At 36.8% G+C, this 14491-nt stretch overlaps 2 protein-coding genes across 10 annotated transcripts in view; one reads left to right on the top strand and one right to left on the bottom strand.

Annotated features, from left to right (window-relative positions):
* The window catches only part of LOC125067963 (DENN domain-containing protein Crag), a 29760-nt gene extending 17616 nt beyond the window's left edge, over nucleotides 1–12144 (top strand). For 2 of the 9 annotated variants that reach the window (XM_047676906.1, XM_047676904.1), the window contains exons 13-35: nucleotides 9–97; nucleotides 435–599; nucleotides 923–1139; nucleotides 1377–1548; nucleotides 1663–1849; nucleotides 2010–2176; nucleotides 2652–2752; nucleotides 2986–3090; nucleotides 3276–3404; nucleotides 3472–3575; nucleotides 3798–3912; nucleotides 4107–4218; nucleotides 4427–4612; nucleotides 4929–5012; nucleotides 6007–6084; nucleotides 6354–6580; nucleotides 6721–6842; nucleotides 7357–7542; nucleotides 7896–7986; nucleotides 8066–8251; nucleotides 8819–8978; nucleotides 9249–9365; nucleotides 9753–12144. In XM_047676906.1, coding sequence (XP_047532862.1) covers nucleotides 9–97; nucleotides 435–599; nucleotides 923–1139; nucleotides 1377–1548; nucleotides 1663–1849; nucleotides 2010–2176; nucleotides 2652–2752; nucleotides 2986–3090; nucleotides 3276–3404; nucleotides 3472–3575; nucleotides 3798–3912; nucleotides 4107–4218; nucleotides 4427–4612; nucleotides 4929–5012; nucleotides 6007–6084; nucleotides 6354–6580; nucleotides 6721–6842; nucleotides 7357–7542; nucleotides 7896–7986; nucleotides 8066–8251; nucleotides 8819–8978; nucleotides 9249–9365; nucleotides 9753–9942 — 3290 coding nt within the window. In that variant the 3' untranslated portion in view covers nucleotides 9943–12144. The remainder of the gene's footprint in view (nucleotides 1–8; nucleotides 98–434; nucleotides 600–922; nucleotides 1140–1376; nucleotides 1549–1662; nucleotides 1850–2009; nucleotides 2177–2651; nucleotides 2753–2985; nucleotides 3091–3275; nucleotides 3405–3471; nucleotides 3576–3797; nucleotides 3913–4106; nucleotides 4219–4426; nucleotides 4613–4928; nucleotides 5013–6006; nucleotides 6085–6353; nucleotides 6581–6720; nucleotides 6843–7356; nucleotides 7543–7895; nucleotides 7987–8065; nucleotides 8252–8818; nucleotides 8979–9248; nucleotides 9366–9752) is intronic. The other 7 variants (XM_047676908.1, XM_047676905.1, XM_047676910.1 and 4 more) reach the window with 7 other exon arrangements.
* An 11-nt stretch (nucleotides 12145–12155) lies between these two features.
* On the bottom strand, nucleotides 12156–13659 carry LOC125067964. The gene is made up of 3 exons (XM_047676914.1): nucleotides 13355–13659; nucleotides 12983–13201; nucleotides 12156–12883 (listed from the first exon to the last, which is right to left on the bottom strand). The coding sequence occupies exons 1-3, from the start codon at nucleotides 13556–13558 to the stop codon at nucleotides 12194–12196; spliced, it is 1113 nt and encodes a 370-aa protein (XP_047532870.1). The 5' UTR covers nucleotides 13559–13659; the 3' UTR covers nucleotides 12156–12193.
* Nucleotides 13660–14491: the final 832 nt, after the last annotated feature.

The following is a 14491-nucleotide window of genomic DNA, read 5'->3' as shown; positions in this document are numbered from 1 at the left end:
TTTTGTAGCCTCGCCTGTCCATTCATCAAACGATAGTAAATATAATGGAGAACCTACAACAAGCTTAGATCGGGATTTTCAGAAAAGAAAGAAAGAGGTAAATCTTTACTTACTACTTTTATTATTGACGACCTTCGTGGTCGAGTAGTGTATACACCGGTTTTCATGGGTATGTCACTCCGAGGTTCCGGGTTCGATTCTCGGCCGAGTCGATATAGAATAAGTTCATTAGTTTTCTATGTTGTCTTGGGTCTCGGTGTTTGTGGTACCGTCGTTACGTCTGATTTTCCATAACACAAGTGCTTTAGCTGCTTACATTGGGATCAGAGTAATGTATGTGATATTGTCCAATATTTATTTATTATTTATTTTTATTAAACAATTAAATATCTTGGAATTGATTACAAACTTAAAGTATCGTATTTATCTTTCAGCAAGCTTTAGAACTGAAGATCCAGGAAGCGTTTCTACGGTTCATGGCGGTGACTCTACAGGGTTACCGCAGCTATCTCATACCGATCACCAAAGCACCCACCGTTGGTACCACCGATCCGCACGCATTATTCCACATGGACGCATTCTTGAGATCCAGAGATAAGGTAATTCTTATTTCACCTTCATATTAACGGTGAAAGGATGACTATGAGAAACACAGGAATGATCTTTAATGCATTATAGTATTTTAACACTTATTTAACCAGTCGGGATGTATTATTTAACAGACCTAACTTTGCATCTCAAATGTTGGAAAAGAGTAACTACTGAGTTTCTTGCCGATTCTTCTCGGCAGAATCGATATTCCGAATTGGAATGGTTTGGAGGTTTACGTTGCACATTTCTGTAGAATGACGATTCAACAGTTCTTGTAATAGCCTACTTCATTAAAATCTATATTTTGAATTTAATTTTTCTTTCTCTTCAGACCTACCAGCGGTTCTACGCGCTCATAATGCGCACGCAGATGTTCACGCGCTTCATCGAGGAGCGCTCGTTCGTGTGCGACGTGGACCAGGGCCTCACGTTCTTCGACGAGTGCACCGAGCGCGTGGGCGCCGTCGACGAGCCGCTGCTCGGCCTCGACGCCGCCAACGCCTCCGAGCGCACCGTGTTCGTGCTGCCGCCCGACCCGCCCGACCCCGGTAACGGAAACCCACGTTGATAGCACTCGTTCCTCATCAGTTCATGGATAAATTCACGATATAAAATTCAAATTATAATATCAATAAAACACTCCATTTAACCATTTAATGGCACCGATTTTTAGTATTTACATTTTTGTTCATTATTAAAGAGCTTAAAATAAGTCGGAAAATTAGTCACGGGAGCGCGAGGGTCCCGCGCCGAGGCGTCCGTCACTAACCGCGTGCGTGTCGCAGAGGGGCAGTACTCGTACGAGAAGCTGGTGCTGGACGAGCGGCTTGCCACGCGCGGGCGCGAGGGCCGCTCGCTGCGCGCCGCGCCGCCCGCCGCGCTCGCGTCCGCCGAGTCGCTGGCCGACGCCTCGCCCATGGCGCGCCGCACCAAGAACGAGATCGTCGCCGCGCAGCGGTACGGTAGCGGCGCCCCCTCCCCTTGCACATACCGACACAATGCATGCGCCTCTTTCCTCCTTGTGATTCCCGTATCATTCATTTGAAAACCGTAATATATTCTTGTTTCTAGTTTGGCACGTAAAGCTAGTCTCTCGCCCGAAGCGTGGGCGAAATGTCTCCTGGGCGCATGTTATTCGCTTTATTTCCTGGCGCTACCGTGTCGCCTCATACTGTGTCGGGGAAAGGAACACGCCACGCTTCGCAGCGCGTACGAGCTGCTGGAACGTGCAACTAAACTGAGAGTGCCTTGCGATGAGGTCAGTATTATAATATTTCTAATTTATAAAAAAGCTTACACACTAACGTGTTAAATAAGAATCGGCATTTTTGACTTATTTCTGATATGTAATGCATGCATGTAATGTACTATGGTGAGGGAAATCGCATCGAACTTATAATATTTTATATTTTAAACAGGTATGCTACAGAGTAATGATGCAGCTATGCGGTATTCACTCCTTGCCAGTACTCGCTGTACAATTGCTGTTTCTGATGAAGAGAGCTGGACTACAACCCAATGCCCTCACATACGGTTACTACAACCGGTGCGTGCTCGAAGCAGAGTGGCCGCAAGATATGCCAAGGTACGAAAGTAAATTAGCTTGGATATCTAAATTGTCTACGTAAATCCGGTTACAATATAATAAAGTTTATACGTTTGTGTTGATTAATTGGTTATTGCTTGTATCATATAAATAATAAATACCATGAGTAGATCGAAAACTATCACGCCAGAAAGTGCTCAATCAAAGCAAATATGTTATTATTACTAAATAAATATTTATATTTCCGATTATTGAAATGCATATCTGTATAATAAATCTCCCTATGCATTCTAATTTGTTTCATAATATGTAGTAATAACGTTTAGGGGAACACAAGGGTGTGTCCATTCTATACATTACTATTTTTATGTCGTAGTACAAGTCCCAGAAATGGTTCAAATGTTAGGGGATGTCCAGTACCCGTTCCTCAGCTTAGAGGCGCTGTAAAAGCCAGTAAGACCAAAGGCATTACGCGGTCAGCAAATAAATGAGTAATGTTTGTTGTGTTCGTCAGCGGCTCGCAGTTGCTGTGGAACAAGCTGCGCGTGGCGGTGCTGGGCGCCGCGCTGTTCCGGCAGGCCGGCGCGCAGCGGGCCGCGCGCGCCGCGCTCAGCGGTACGCGCGCACACGCACGCACGCACATATATCTGAATATCATGAGTTTATTTGAATTCGTTTGTGGACTACCATTATTACAAATATAAGAAAAATGTGGCGTAACTATTCAAAATTCGGTGAAATTTCAAATAATATAACAATAACAGCCCTATTCACAGCTATGTTATATCATGACGTTGACGACAGTATTTTTGAGATGAATGTTTCTTATTTACTGTGTACGCTTCCAGGCTCGGGTACTCTACCGCGAGTACGTACTGTCGGCGGTGAGGGTGCGGATTTATCGGCATTGGCGTTGGCCGAACCCACTCGCAGCAGGTCTAGTCTCGATTCTGGTTAGTGTTCTCTTCTATAATTATCATAACGTTAGCCATAAGTGTTTCTTCGCTTTAATTCTTATACATCTTGTATTCAATAATATGATAAGCAATATTAAGATACATTGGTACTTAATATAGTAGTAGAATTGCATATCAATGAGGACGGTTTAGTGTATTAAGCGTTCGTGTCGATTGCGCAGCGGGCGAGGCGAGCGGCGCGGGGGCGAGCGCGTTCGAGGCGCTCGTGCGGCGCGGGAACATCGTGCGCGCCGCCACCGCGCACCCGCGGCACCACCAGCTGTCCGCGCACGCCGGCATCCTCATCTCCGGTACGCGCCGCGCCCGACGAGCGCGCTAGCTGTGGCCCGGCGTAGTGACGCGCTTATATTCTTACAGGTCTGCCGTCCGATCCCGATCTGACGAGGACGACGAGGCCCAGGAGTAACTCGTTAGGAAACGAGGAGACCGAGCAGACGTTGTCGATTGCTGAGAAGAGACAGGTTCGGCATTTTTCACGTCTTTTATTATTTACTATCGACTAGAGATTTCTTAAAAAATTAAATACTTTAAACAGAAGTTAACTTCTTAGAAACATACCTAAGAGTTTTTCTACGAAATGTAAACAAAATATATTATCTCACAATATTTTTTTACTCATGATATTATGTATTCTGCTGTAAGAAAAAAGGAATACTATGAAAAAGTCATTGTAACTTCCGCAGACGATCCACGTAAGTCCAGATAGTCCGTCCGATTTACGTATCCTTACACGATCCGAGAGTTTCGCAGGAGATGCGCAAATAGTTCAGAACTTACAGAGGCTATCATTCTCTAGTGGTAAGTAAATTATTTTATATTACATAATTATTGGAGTAGTATTCAAAAATGTATATGCTACCAACTTGTTTGACCAAACCTTCAAAATAAATCAAAAACAACCATTGTTTAGGAATACTGAGTGTATGACTTCAGAGATCATAGCTGTTTTTTACGAACGTTAAATATATTATTTTATTATAACTGTATTTTAGGCACGTCAAATCCTAAGTCTCGCTGTTCAAGAACGCTAAGCTTTCCTGAGGAACCAGAGAAAGAAGCGGCTGCTACTGATCCTTTGGAGACGACAAAATCATCACCCCTTAAGTGAGTCATATACAAAAGCTGTGCTATCAACTTTACAAATTAACATTATTACGTGAAAAAAGTTGATACGTTTTGTAGTCAAATTGAAATTAATTAAAAAAATATTGATTTTTAACATGTAGTATGAAAAATTGTTCATATAACATGAGAATAATTGGTACTACTTTTTTATAAAAATAACCAACTGAGACGGCTCGCCCTCGCCCAGACTGTCCCCGCGCACGCCGGTGCTGGCCGACGACCCGCTGGGCGCGCTGAGCGCGTGCGCGGCGCCGCCCCCCCGCGAGCGTGCGCCCGAGCCCGCGCCGCCGCCGCGACACGACCTCAGCGTCAGCCCCAAGCTGTTCCACCGCCGCAGCGGCTCCTTCCAGGAGGAGACCGCGCCCCTGACTGGGTATTTAACATCCTTTATCGATTCGGTCCGAAATTAATTAATATTGGATTCTAGCCCCTCCCGCTCTCCCTCCCGGTAGGTCACACTGAGGCGTTTAGCTTTCGATTCGCATGTACATGGACAAATCGTGCGCTAATCGTGAGTACGCGCTTGTTACGCGCTAACGAATTACGTTTGCATATTCAGTGTGTATTAGTTAACTGATTTTCTCTACAATTGCCTCGACGTTCGCCCGAGTCCCCACTAACCGTGTCCCCGCTAACGCAGCGCTGGCTAGCGCGCGAGCGGGATGAGCTCGATAGTTTCCTGCCGGCAGGAAACTGCACAGGAGCGAGACGGCGCCCGCCACCGTGTCGTCCGGCCTGGCCAGCATCGGGAACACGCTCAAGATCAGCTTCGGGTGAGTCACAGCCCCTACCACACACCATGAGCTGTGATGGAGGTTATTCTCAATAGATGATTTTAAAGACGTATATATATCAACATTATTTTTTTGGACTATTATATTGAGCATCATAGATTTATAGAGTAATTACCTATTTTTTATTTACAAATTACACAAACAAATTGAACTTTTCTTAAGTGGCTATTCTGATCTCATATCATTTGATAAAATATTGCTATCAATTATTCAGTTATTAGTAATATTTCTATAATATTATCAAAATATAGCAATTAAGCAAGTGCATATTTTAAAAAAGGCTCAAAATGAAATGTGTAATTTTCAAATCGCTCAGCAACCATTAAACGTTGAGCTATGAAACATTATGATACACTTTTGACTGTCCCTAACATTGATTGACTATATTTGAAAACAGAATAAATCTTCATTACCTCGAGTGGTTATATCAGTCCATCAATGTTAAGTAATATAAAATATGTCTAATTATTTTGCGAATAACTATGCTCTCGGGTAATTTTTATTCAACACTTTTAACTTTTAATTGAAAATTTATAATAAATTACGTTGAGAACTACATAATTATACTATTCACATGTATAAAATCATCATACATATACCATTCATTCATAGAAACATAGCATGTAGTTGAAAACATAAAAATTGCATGCTGAATTCCTAGTAGATTCTACATTATATGAAAATCATTACTCGAGAAAGGGAATTCTATTGAATTGTTCAGATATAGTTACATTAGTTGCTAATCAAAATTCTAAACATATAGCATGCTAGTATACGATGACTTATGGACTTTTATTTTGTTTTAGTCACCATTATGCTTTATTACATATTATTCCAATTTCTTCATCGTGAATACTAATACATTTCAGTGATAGTGTTAAATAAAAAATATAGTTTTGTGATGAAATTGGTATACTATTTGATTTCACATTTTTATTCGCACCGTACGCCAGCTAGCTGTTTATTTTCTTAGACGCTTTTCGCCTGCAAGACTGTCGTTGCGCAAGGAAAACATGAATATCGGCAAAGCAATGATCGAGAACTACCTCAGGTAAGCATTAAACTGATATTGCTGAAGAACATAAGTCTGGGGATTTTCGTCATTAACATGTCTATATATTTAACCACTGGCTGCCATATTTTTTTGCTTTTTATTTTTAAGGTTACATCAAAATGTTGTGTCTTAGTCCATGTTAATTTTCAATAGTTTAAGTAAGCCTTGTCAAAAATTTCAATCATAAATCCACTGCGTGAATACTGTTTCTCAAAGTCAATGTAAACGTTCTTATAATTTTTATTCATAAAATTATACTCCATTAGCCCAACAAGTATAGCGGGTAAGAAGTCGAACGAGCTGCTTCAGAGCGGTCTCAGTAGTCTCAAGTCTGCGGCGACCAGTATGGCGAAGAAATTTGACGAGATGAAAGAGGTTATATCAGCGAACTCGACTCCGGTTAAAGGCGCTATCGGCAACGCAACGAGCGCCCTGACCAGTTTCATGACGGAGGAAGATTCAGCGGATGGATCTTCTGAGTTGAATCCAGATGGTAAGGATTCATTCACATTAATACATTCCTGCAATTCCAATATTTCTAACATTCGTATCAAAGCTTTAAAACAAAACGCTGTTGGTGATGTGTCAATGTTCTTGGAATAATTGTATACTAAGAAAAGTTTTCATCTCCAGAGTTTACGTTGGGGTCTGGGTTCCGTCGCGCGTCGAGTGACGCCGAGCTGGCGTGCAGTATGGAGCGCGGCTCGCTGGCCACGCTGCTGGCGCACTTGCCCGACAATCTCTACCCTTCCGCCGTAAGTTTATATTGAAAAAGCACAACACTTAGAGACTCATCGTAAATAAATCGAAATAATTAATAATAATTGCACTTAAAACTTTTTTTATAATAATGAAATAGTCTTGAATGAATTAGAATTGAAATTTCAGTTCTCGATCTCCACCTCCATTCGTATAATCCATTCATATTGTCTTTGGTCATCTCCCTTTTCATGTATCAATACTAATATTCACTACTTAATATGTCATTTGAAATGAATCTCGAATTCACAAATCTTATTACATGCCCAAAAAATTGGTCTTTTTTTTTCTTTGCATGTATCAATCATAACATTTTTTATTTAATAAATTTGTATATGATTATTCTGTAATGGATACAGTGCAATGAAATATTTTACGATGTCAATAGTTGGCATAGAATAGCAATTATTATTTTTACTGATTCGCAATTAACTGTCTTGTGAGCTGGTGAATTTGACCGGTTGGTACAAGTTCTTGTTTATATAATACATTATTTTTAAATATTTTCAGCAGGACAACTCAAAGTTGGATAACCCATCAATAGAAGTCCACATAACGTCGTGTTCACAATGCCACCAGTGCCTCGCATTTCTCTACGACGAAGACATCATGGCGGGCTGGGCGGCCGACGATTCTAATCTCAACACGCGTTGTACTGCTTGTGGACGACATACTGTACCTCTTCTATCAATACAAGTAAGTTGTATAATTGTATTTTGAAAAGTTTTGGAGCAACTTGAAGGTAAGGAGTCGGTGGTATTACACTACCGATCTTAAGAAATCCTTAGGTATGCTACACTAGCTAAGTATGGTACGGTACAGAGGTACCTCTGTCCGATTACAGAAGTTGGTCGTCAATGTCAATGTCCTTTAGTATAATTAGTATACCTGTGTTTGTTGTAATATTGAACACCTTTAGCGCATTTGCATCGGTATTAAACACTGTCAGCTATAGTTGAAATTGAGTCAGAAGCATAACATTATTATTAGTCTAAATTTAATATTATTAACGTAAAAAAAAGACAGTAATATTTCCTTATATTTTTCAGGTAATTCGAATAGGACAAACGCAAGCAGAAACATTAAGCGTGCCTTATTTAAATCCATTGGTTCTGAGGAAAGAATTTGAATCTATTTTAGGTGAGATACAGTAAAAATTATTTTAATATGAACTTAAAAAAAAATAGCAGCAGTTTTGACATGTGTTTCTTGTTTTTAGGTAGGGAAGGCGATTCTTGTTTGGCTGAACCGGAGTTCGTAGAATCGCATCCTATAGTTTATTGGAATTTAGTTTGGTTCTTAGAACGCGCCAATATCGAGAATCACCTCCCCGATTTGTTAAGTCCCGATTACTCTGCGAAGTATCAAAGTTCTGATCCCCTGCCGGATTTAGAAAAACCTGTCGGTAAGATATTTTTCTTTATTAATTTATAATAAATATTACACCTTACTAATGTTATAAATACGAAAGTTAGGGTATGGTTTCTGGCAGAGAAGATATAGAATACGAAGAGGTTGTTCATGGAGTTTTGTAACACACGTGTCAATTAAATAGGATGAGAAAATAAGAGATAAAGAAATTAAGTTAGTATTTTCTATAATCTCTATACAATATGATCCCTAAATGTAACAAAGAGGCCGATTATTAAATATATTCGTTTTTAATTGTTTACTTATCTATATATGAAATATAATTTATTAAAGCTTAATTCACACCCAAGTGAAGCGGGAGATAAATAGCTGTTAAATTATATCTTAATTCTCAATCTCTGTTCCGAACTGTCATTCCAAAATATTTTTATGATACTTTGCTTCCATCCAGCTTAAAGCGTTATTAAAATGAAATAACGTTAGATGAAGCTTTAGCTCGTTTAATACAACAAATTTTGCACGCGTAATGAATATAGAGCACAGGGTACTCTGTAATAATTGGCATCAGCGGTGAGTAGAGGTGAACACCAAAACACTACAGCGGGCAAGGGGCTCCCCGCAGGCGTGGCGGTGGTGTGCTCGTGGGAGGGCGAGGGCGAGGCGCCGGCGCTGCACCGCGCGTGGCGCGGCCGTCTGCAGCCGCGCTCGCGCACGCTGCGCGCGCTGCTGCTCACCGACCACGACTGCACCAAGCACTACTCGTGAGTACTGCGCTCCCAGTGGACTGATGTGTCTTTAGATATCTATCTGTTTTAAAAGTCGATTGATTATTGACATTAGTCACTGACCGAAATTAAGTTTTTCAAATTAATTTGTAAAATATTAATTAGGAGCCCCCCACTCCTTTGTGGGTCACAAAGGAGTGGGGGGCTGCCCGACGCAGAAGTGTTCGCACGAAAACTGCTCTACTAGTCCATATTATATCGAAATTTTAATAGTAAACACGCAAGGCATGTATTTTTTTTACACAGAGTCGTACTGGCAGTGTTGGACGGTCTCTTGAGTAATGATCTCTCGGACGCGATCAGAAAGCTGGCCTCATGGCGAGAATCCACTTGCGGAAATAAACGCTACTATTCGTACTACAGGTGAGTTACTTTATAAAGTTGTGTAAAATTTATAAAAATATCTTCTTAAATCATAACCTATATGATATAGGATCTGTGTAAATTTTATTGAAAATTTAATTAAAAAACTAAGATTTAAATTTATTAACTTTTACTATCTTTGTGCATTCAGTCGCTTACCATTTATTGTATCTCAAAACTACAGTACGAAGTATTAAGGTGCTTTAGCTTGAAGGTGAGCCGGTGTAAAACGGAAATAAAATCTTAGTGTTTTTACGTAAAAATAATAAGAATGTTTTATTTTATAGTTCAATTCAAATTTTGGCCAATTTCGTCGTCAATACTGTACCTGACGGTGGTCAGGTGGTCAGTAGATTCAGTTAAATTTAAAATTTAATAATATTTCAGGGATATTCTCTTCCTGGCCATGGCGGCTCTGGGTGAACAGAATATTGACTTCGTAGCTTTGCAGAACGAGTACACTCGCGCCCTCGACCAACTCGGCACTGAAGCCAGACCCCAGGACTTACCGCCTTCACCGACGGCCATATGCTGCAGGCATTACTTCAAGAGATTGCGTTTGACTGTACATGAATAATAATTCGGATAAGAAGTATAAGTACGAACAGAATTTTATTCAAATGTCGCGAACAAATGCATTCTTATGGAATATTTTAGAAGTTAGATATTGATTATGACATTCTGTAAATTTAAACGTGATTAGAATTTTATTCTGTGCGGTCCAAGTATCAATACGCCTTATTAGTTTCATTTTATGGTTGTAAAGGTACAAGGTTTAAAATTAATGCGTAAAGCTTACGTTTTATTTCTTAATTGTTCACTAAAATAAAGAAATGGTTACAACTTATGATCACATATCATCATGATATATTGACAGATTTTGTCTTAATCAACAGTAGAAACCATCCCAAATGTTTGTTTTTTTTAATCTGCGATTCAGAATTCAGACTAGTTATCAGAAAAAAAAAGTTTCTTTACATCAGGTCCCAAAGGCCATTACCGCGTTCATTAAACTGTAACATATAATATATTAATAATAATTATTAATCGACGTGTACATAAATATTGCAAATTAGTTTTTGAAATGAAATTCTAACTATGAGTACGTAATTAAACATTATTCGAGTATTACATAACAGTACGTGCGTTCGCCGTCCAGTATTTTTAAGTTTCAGCTTATAACTGCATGATGCTTACTATATAAAAATGTTCTAGAAAGTTCCCGTCCTTTCTGGGGATCAATATGGCGTTAACGGTTAGTCCTAGAACAGGTCGAAGACTGTTAAACTAATCTTCGTGTGAAGTACATCAAAACTCCTAATAAAATTGACGTAAATCAATTCAGTGGTTGTTTACGGTGTAGTTATCTAAGAATTATTGCCCCAATTATTCATTTTGAATATTAAACGAGGAATCATTTGAAATCTCAATCATTTATACAAAATTGCAAAACTTATAATTATTTAAAAATCTAAAGTCTAATTTAATTCAAAATAAAATGATTATTGTTTATACATTTTGAGTATTATTTAACGGGACGTGTTATTGATGTATTAAATATTTTCCCGAATTGAAAAGATTATAATGTTTTATTTTTATCGTGATCACGTGTTTAAATCACAAATAACACCCCGCACGAGTGAAGTCATGTCGAAAGTGTTGTGTTGAAAACTAAATAAATTTATTATTAGATTTTATGTATATATAATGCTACTGGATTTAAATGGTTTTGTTTTCGGCATATATATTAGTATAGGATTGCGGGTGCTAATGCAAAATAATTTGGAATCGTTATTATACAATTAAATTAATGTACATACATATTATATGTTAAAAAAATAAGAATAAAAATTAAAAGATCATGACATAGTTTACCCGACTATTCGATGAAGTGGTTGTTACACAATTGTTTGCAAATATTTGTCTAAGCATATTATTATTTACACTAGATTTTTTATTTTGTCGCAGTTTTTTTTCATTCCAAAAATGCACTGTTTTGTATAGAGTTGTGCTAATAAGTATTACTTGTCGTATTAGCTTCAAATAGAAATATTTTAGTCACTTTAAATGTGACTGCCAAATTATAAGTATTTGATACGTGTCAAAGTATACGGTTATGTAATTTTATTGTTAAAGCAATTGTGTGTAAACTACCCACAAGTTAAATTAGAATCATCACATTAATAAACGGCCTAATAACGAAGAGCTACTTATTATATATTTGATTGAATTCGGCAATATCAATATTATTAAATGTGTAATATACAAATACTCATGATTTTACCAATATTGGATTGTTTTGTATGTGAAAGTGGCTCGAGATCGACATGTTATTTATTAAACTGTAGCTTTAGCAAATGAAATATATCGAGGCAATTATTACAAATCAAAAAGTTGTATGCGTTTAATTCTAAATTAATTGCAATTATATTTGTATTGAGTTTTCGTATACATTATATAATCACTAATCAGTTTTATGTTATCATTTATATAACTTGATTATTGTTTTGTTTGCCTCCGGTGATGTTAAAAGCCATATTTTATGTTCCATTCTATGTACAATATTGATAGTCAATCAAATGTATTTTTATAATAAAGTAGATATTATATTGTTATTTTTAATAATTATCTTATTGAACAAGGTAATCGAAAAGACATGCAATAATATTATATGTGAGCATTATTTTCAATAATTATTTCAAATTTATTTCATGTAATGGACAACTATTTTATTAAAATGGTAATAATTTTTATAAAAAAAATATAAGGCTTCATTTCATTTCGATTGTTTTATTTTATTTACAAACTAATTACAGTACATACTTATTTTAATTATTTTCCATGCCTATAACTCGGTACAAGAATCTGCCGTCATCATCATAGAAGCAGTCATTCATTTTATAAGTTGCACCTTTCTTATATGCCTTCTTGGGAATCCTTATTCTTTCTGGATAATTAACGCCTACAATAACATTTTTATCATTTTCTTTGAATTCTGTTAAACCTTTTTCTTCATTGGTTTCGTTAATTAATTCAATTTCTTTGCTTATTTCTGGTTTTGTCTCAGATTCATCATTATTTTTTGTAATAGAATCTATGATTATTCTATCTGGCACATTTACATTTTGACCATGAGCTAAACGAGTCTTAATTTTAGTAGTTAATTCATCTAATGTTACTCTTTTAAAATCTGAATTGAGTTTAGTTTTTGTTTCATCTGCCATATTTGTTTCATGGCTTTCATGGTCTTCATTATTCTCCTCTTTTTTTTCATTATTAGCATGTTTCCTAACAATTTGTTCAAATTCTCCCATTTTTTCCTGTGAAATATCCATTTTAATTGATTTTCTATTAAGTGGCGGTATTGTTCTACTTGAGAATTTAAGGAAGTGTTCTCGTAGACTTTCTGAAATGGGTAGGGTCCCATCTTTGAGTTCTCGCCAGTTTCTCATTGCTGATGCATCATGTCGAGCAATTCTTTGATCTGTTGCTGGTTTCCATGGGTATTTCAATAGTTTCTGAAAAAAAAACAGTTTTTTTAGGTAAACACTTCCAAGCATATTGTATTTGTATAAAATGAAATTAAACATGAACAAAAATATTCACAAAATATATACCTTAACAACTTGCTCAGTTACGGGAAAACTCTCAGCAATTCTCTGGGGTGTCCATTCTTGAGGCTGGGTTGTGGCCAAGTGTCGGATTTGTTCCTTTTCACTCCATGTTAGAAGATTTGGCAAATTTTCTTTAAAATACTTTTCTTTCACGATTTGTTTCCGCAAATCGTGTTTCCCAATTAATGTCTCAAATAAATGTTCATCATAAACTTCATCAACCTGTAATAGTATTTTCACTACACTATTGCATATATATAAGAACAACTAAATATTGTGAATTATCAAACATCAGATCTGCATATTTTTAATCGCTTTACTTAAAATTAAAGATTTGTCGAAAATAGGTTATATGTAACTATCAATAAAACATACATTTTGGAAATTGCTTTCTGACTGTTCAATAAATTCTTCAACATCATCTTTCTGAATCTTGATACCTTCATTGCGAAATGCCTTTAATCTATTATCGATACCAGGATTTCGCCGGGGTATTTCCAACTTTGTACCACTTATAAAATTACGTGATATAATTTTATCACAAACGTAGAAAATACGTTTAGCATTTAACCCAAACATATCTATTAATCACATGAACACTGTTATTCCAATATATAAAATTTAATACTTTGTGCTTAAGTTCAAAATATAACCTTAAATGTTTAAAAATACAAACTAGAGTGACAACTGACAACTGACTGCTGACACTGACATCAGACATGAAAACTTGATTACTAAGGAAATACAAATTTGTTCTCATAAGTTAGCGGCAGAAGATCAATTATAAAGTAACCTCCGATCAACAGTACCATTACTGTTTACCAATATTATTATATATTTACCTATTTCAACTGTTCGTTATTCATTGTTCGTGTTATGTATATATATTTAAAGGTTTGATTTTATTTTATAAATAAGCTTAAATCGTCGAAATAAAAAAATAAGTGTAATTTCCTTAAAACAATTAAACTGTCATTGAAGCAATTGACATTTGATATTTTTTTATACTTAATTGCATACCTACTGGGGCGTGGTAAAAATTATAAATCATAGAGCTTTGTATTATTATTATTATTATTTATAATTGTATTGACAACACTTGACATATATATTATATCTTATTTATGTATAGTAATCGATACATGATTTATTTCATTGCAACATGTCAAAGTGTTTTCAAGTTCACCTTACAATGTCTGACTATTATCAGGCCCGGTCTTAATTTGATCAAGATCTGACTCTAACGATAACTGTAGGGTAGAAGACTCCAGATCTCGAAGCTCCCCTAATAGCTATATGGCTCCTAATGGCGCCATGAGCTGTCGCCCCATCGCGCCACCCCCTAACTCTGCCGGCGTTAAAAATAAATAAGCGAAGTTTTGAGAATGTTGCTAATAATTAATATATTAACAATACAAATATTTATTACGTCACATTGTTACGTTGTTGTTGCAAGCTGATTGTGATTACTTTTCGTTTCAGTATTACCGATAATATTTATTTTTAAATATG

Source organism: Vanessa atalanta, chromosome 12 (assembly GCF_905147765.1).
Source record: "Vanessa atalanta chromosome 12, ilVanAtal1.2, whole genome shotgun sequence".
Lineage (NCBI taxonomy): Eukaryota > Metazoa > Arthropoda > Insecta > Lepidoptera > Nymphalidae > Vanessa > Vanessa atalanta.
This window is presented reverse-complemented; position numbering and strand designations above follow the sequence as displayed.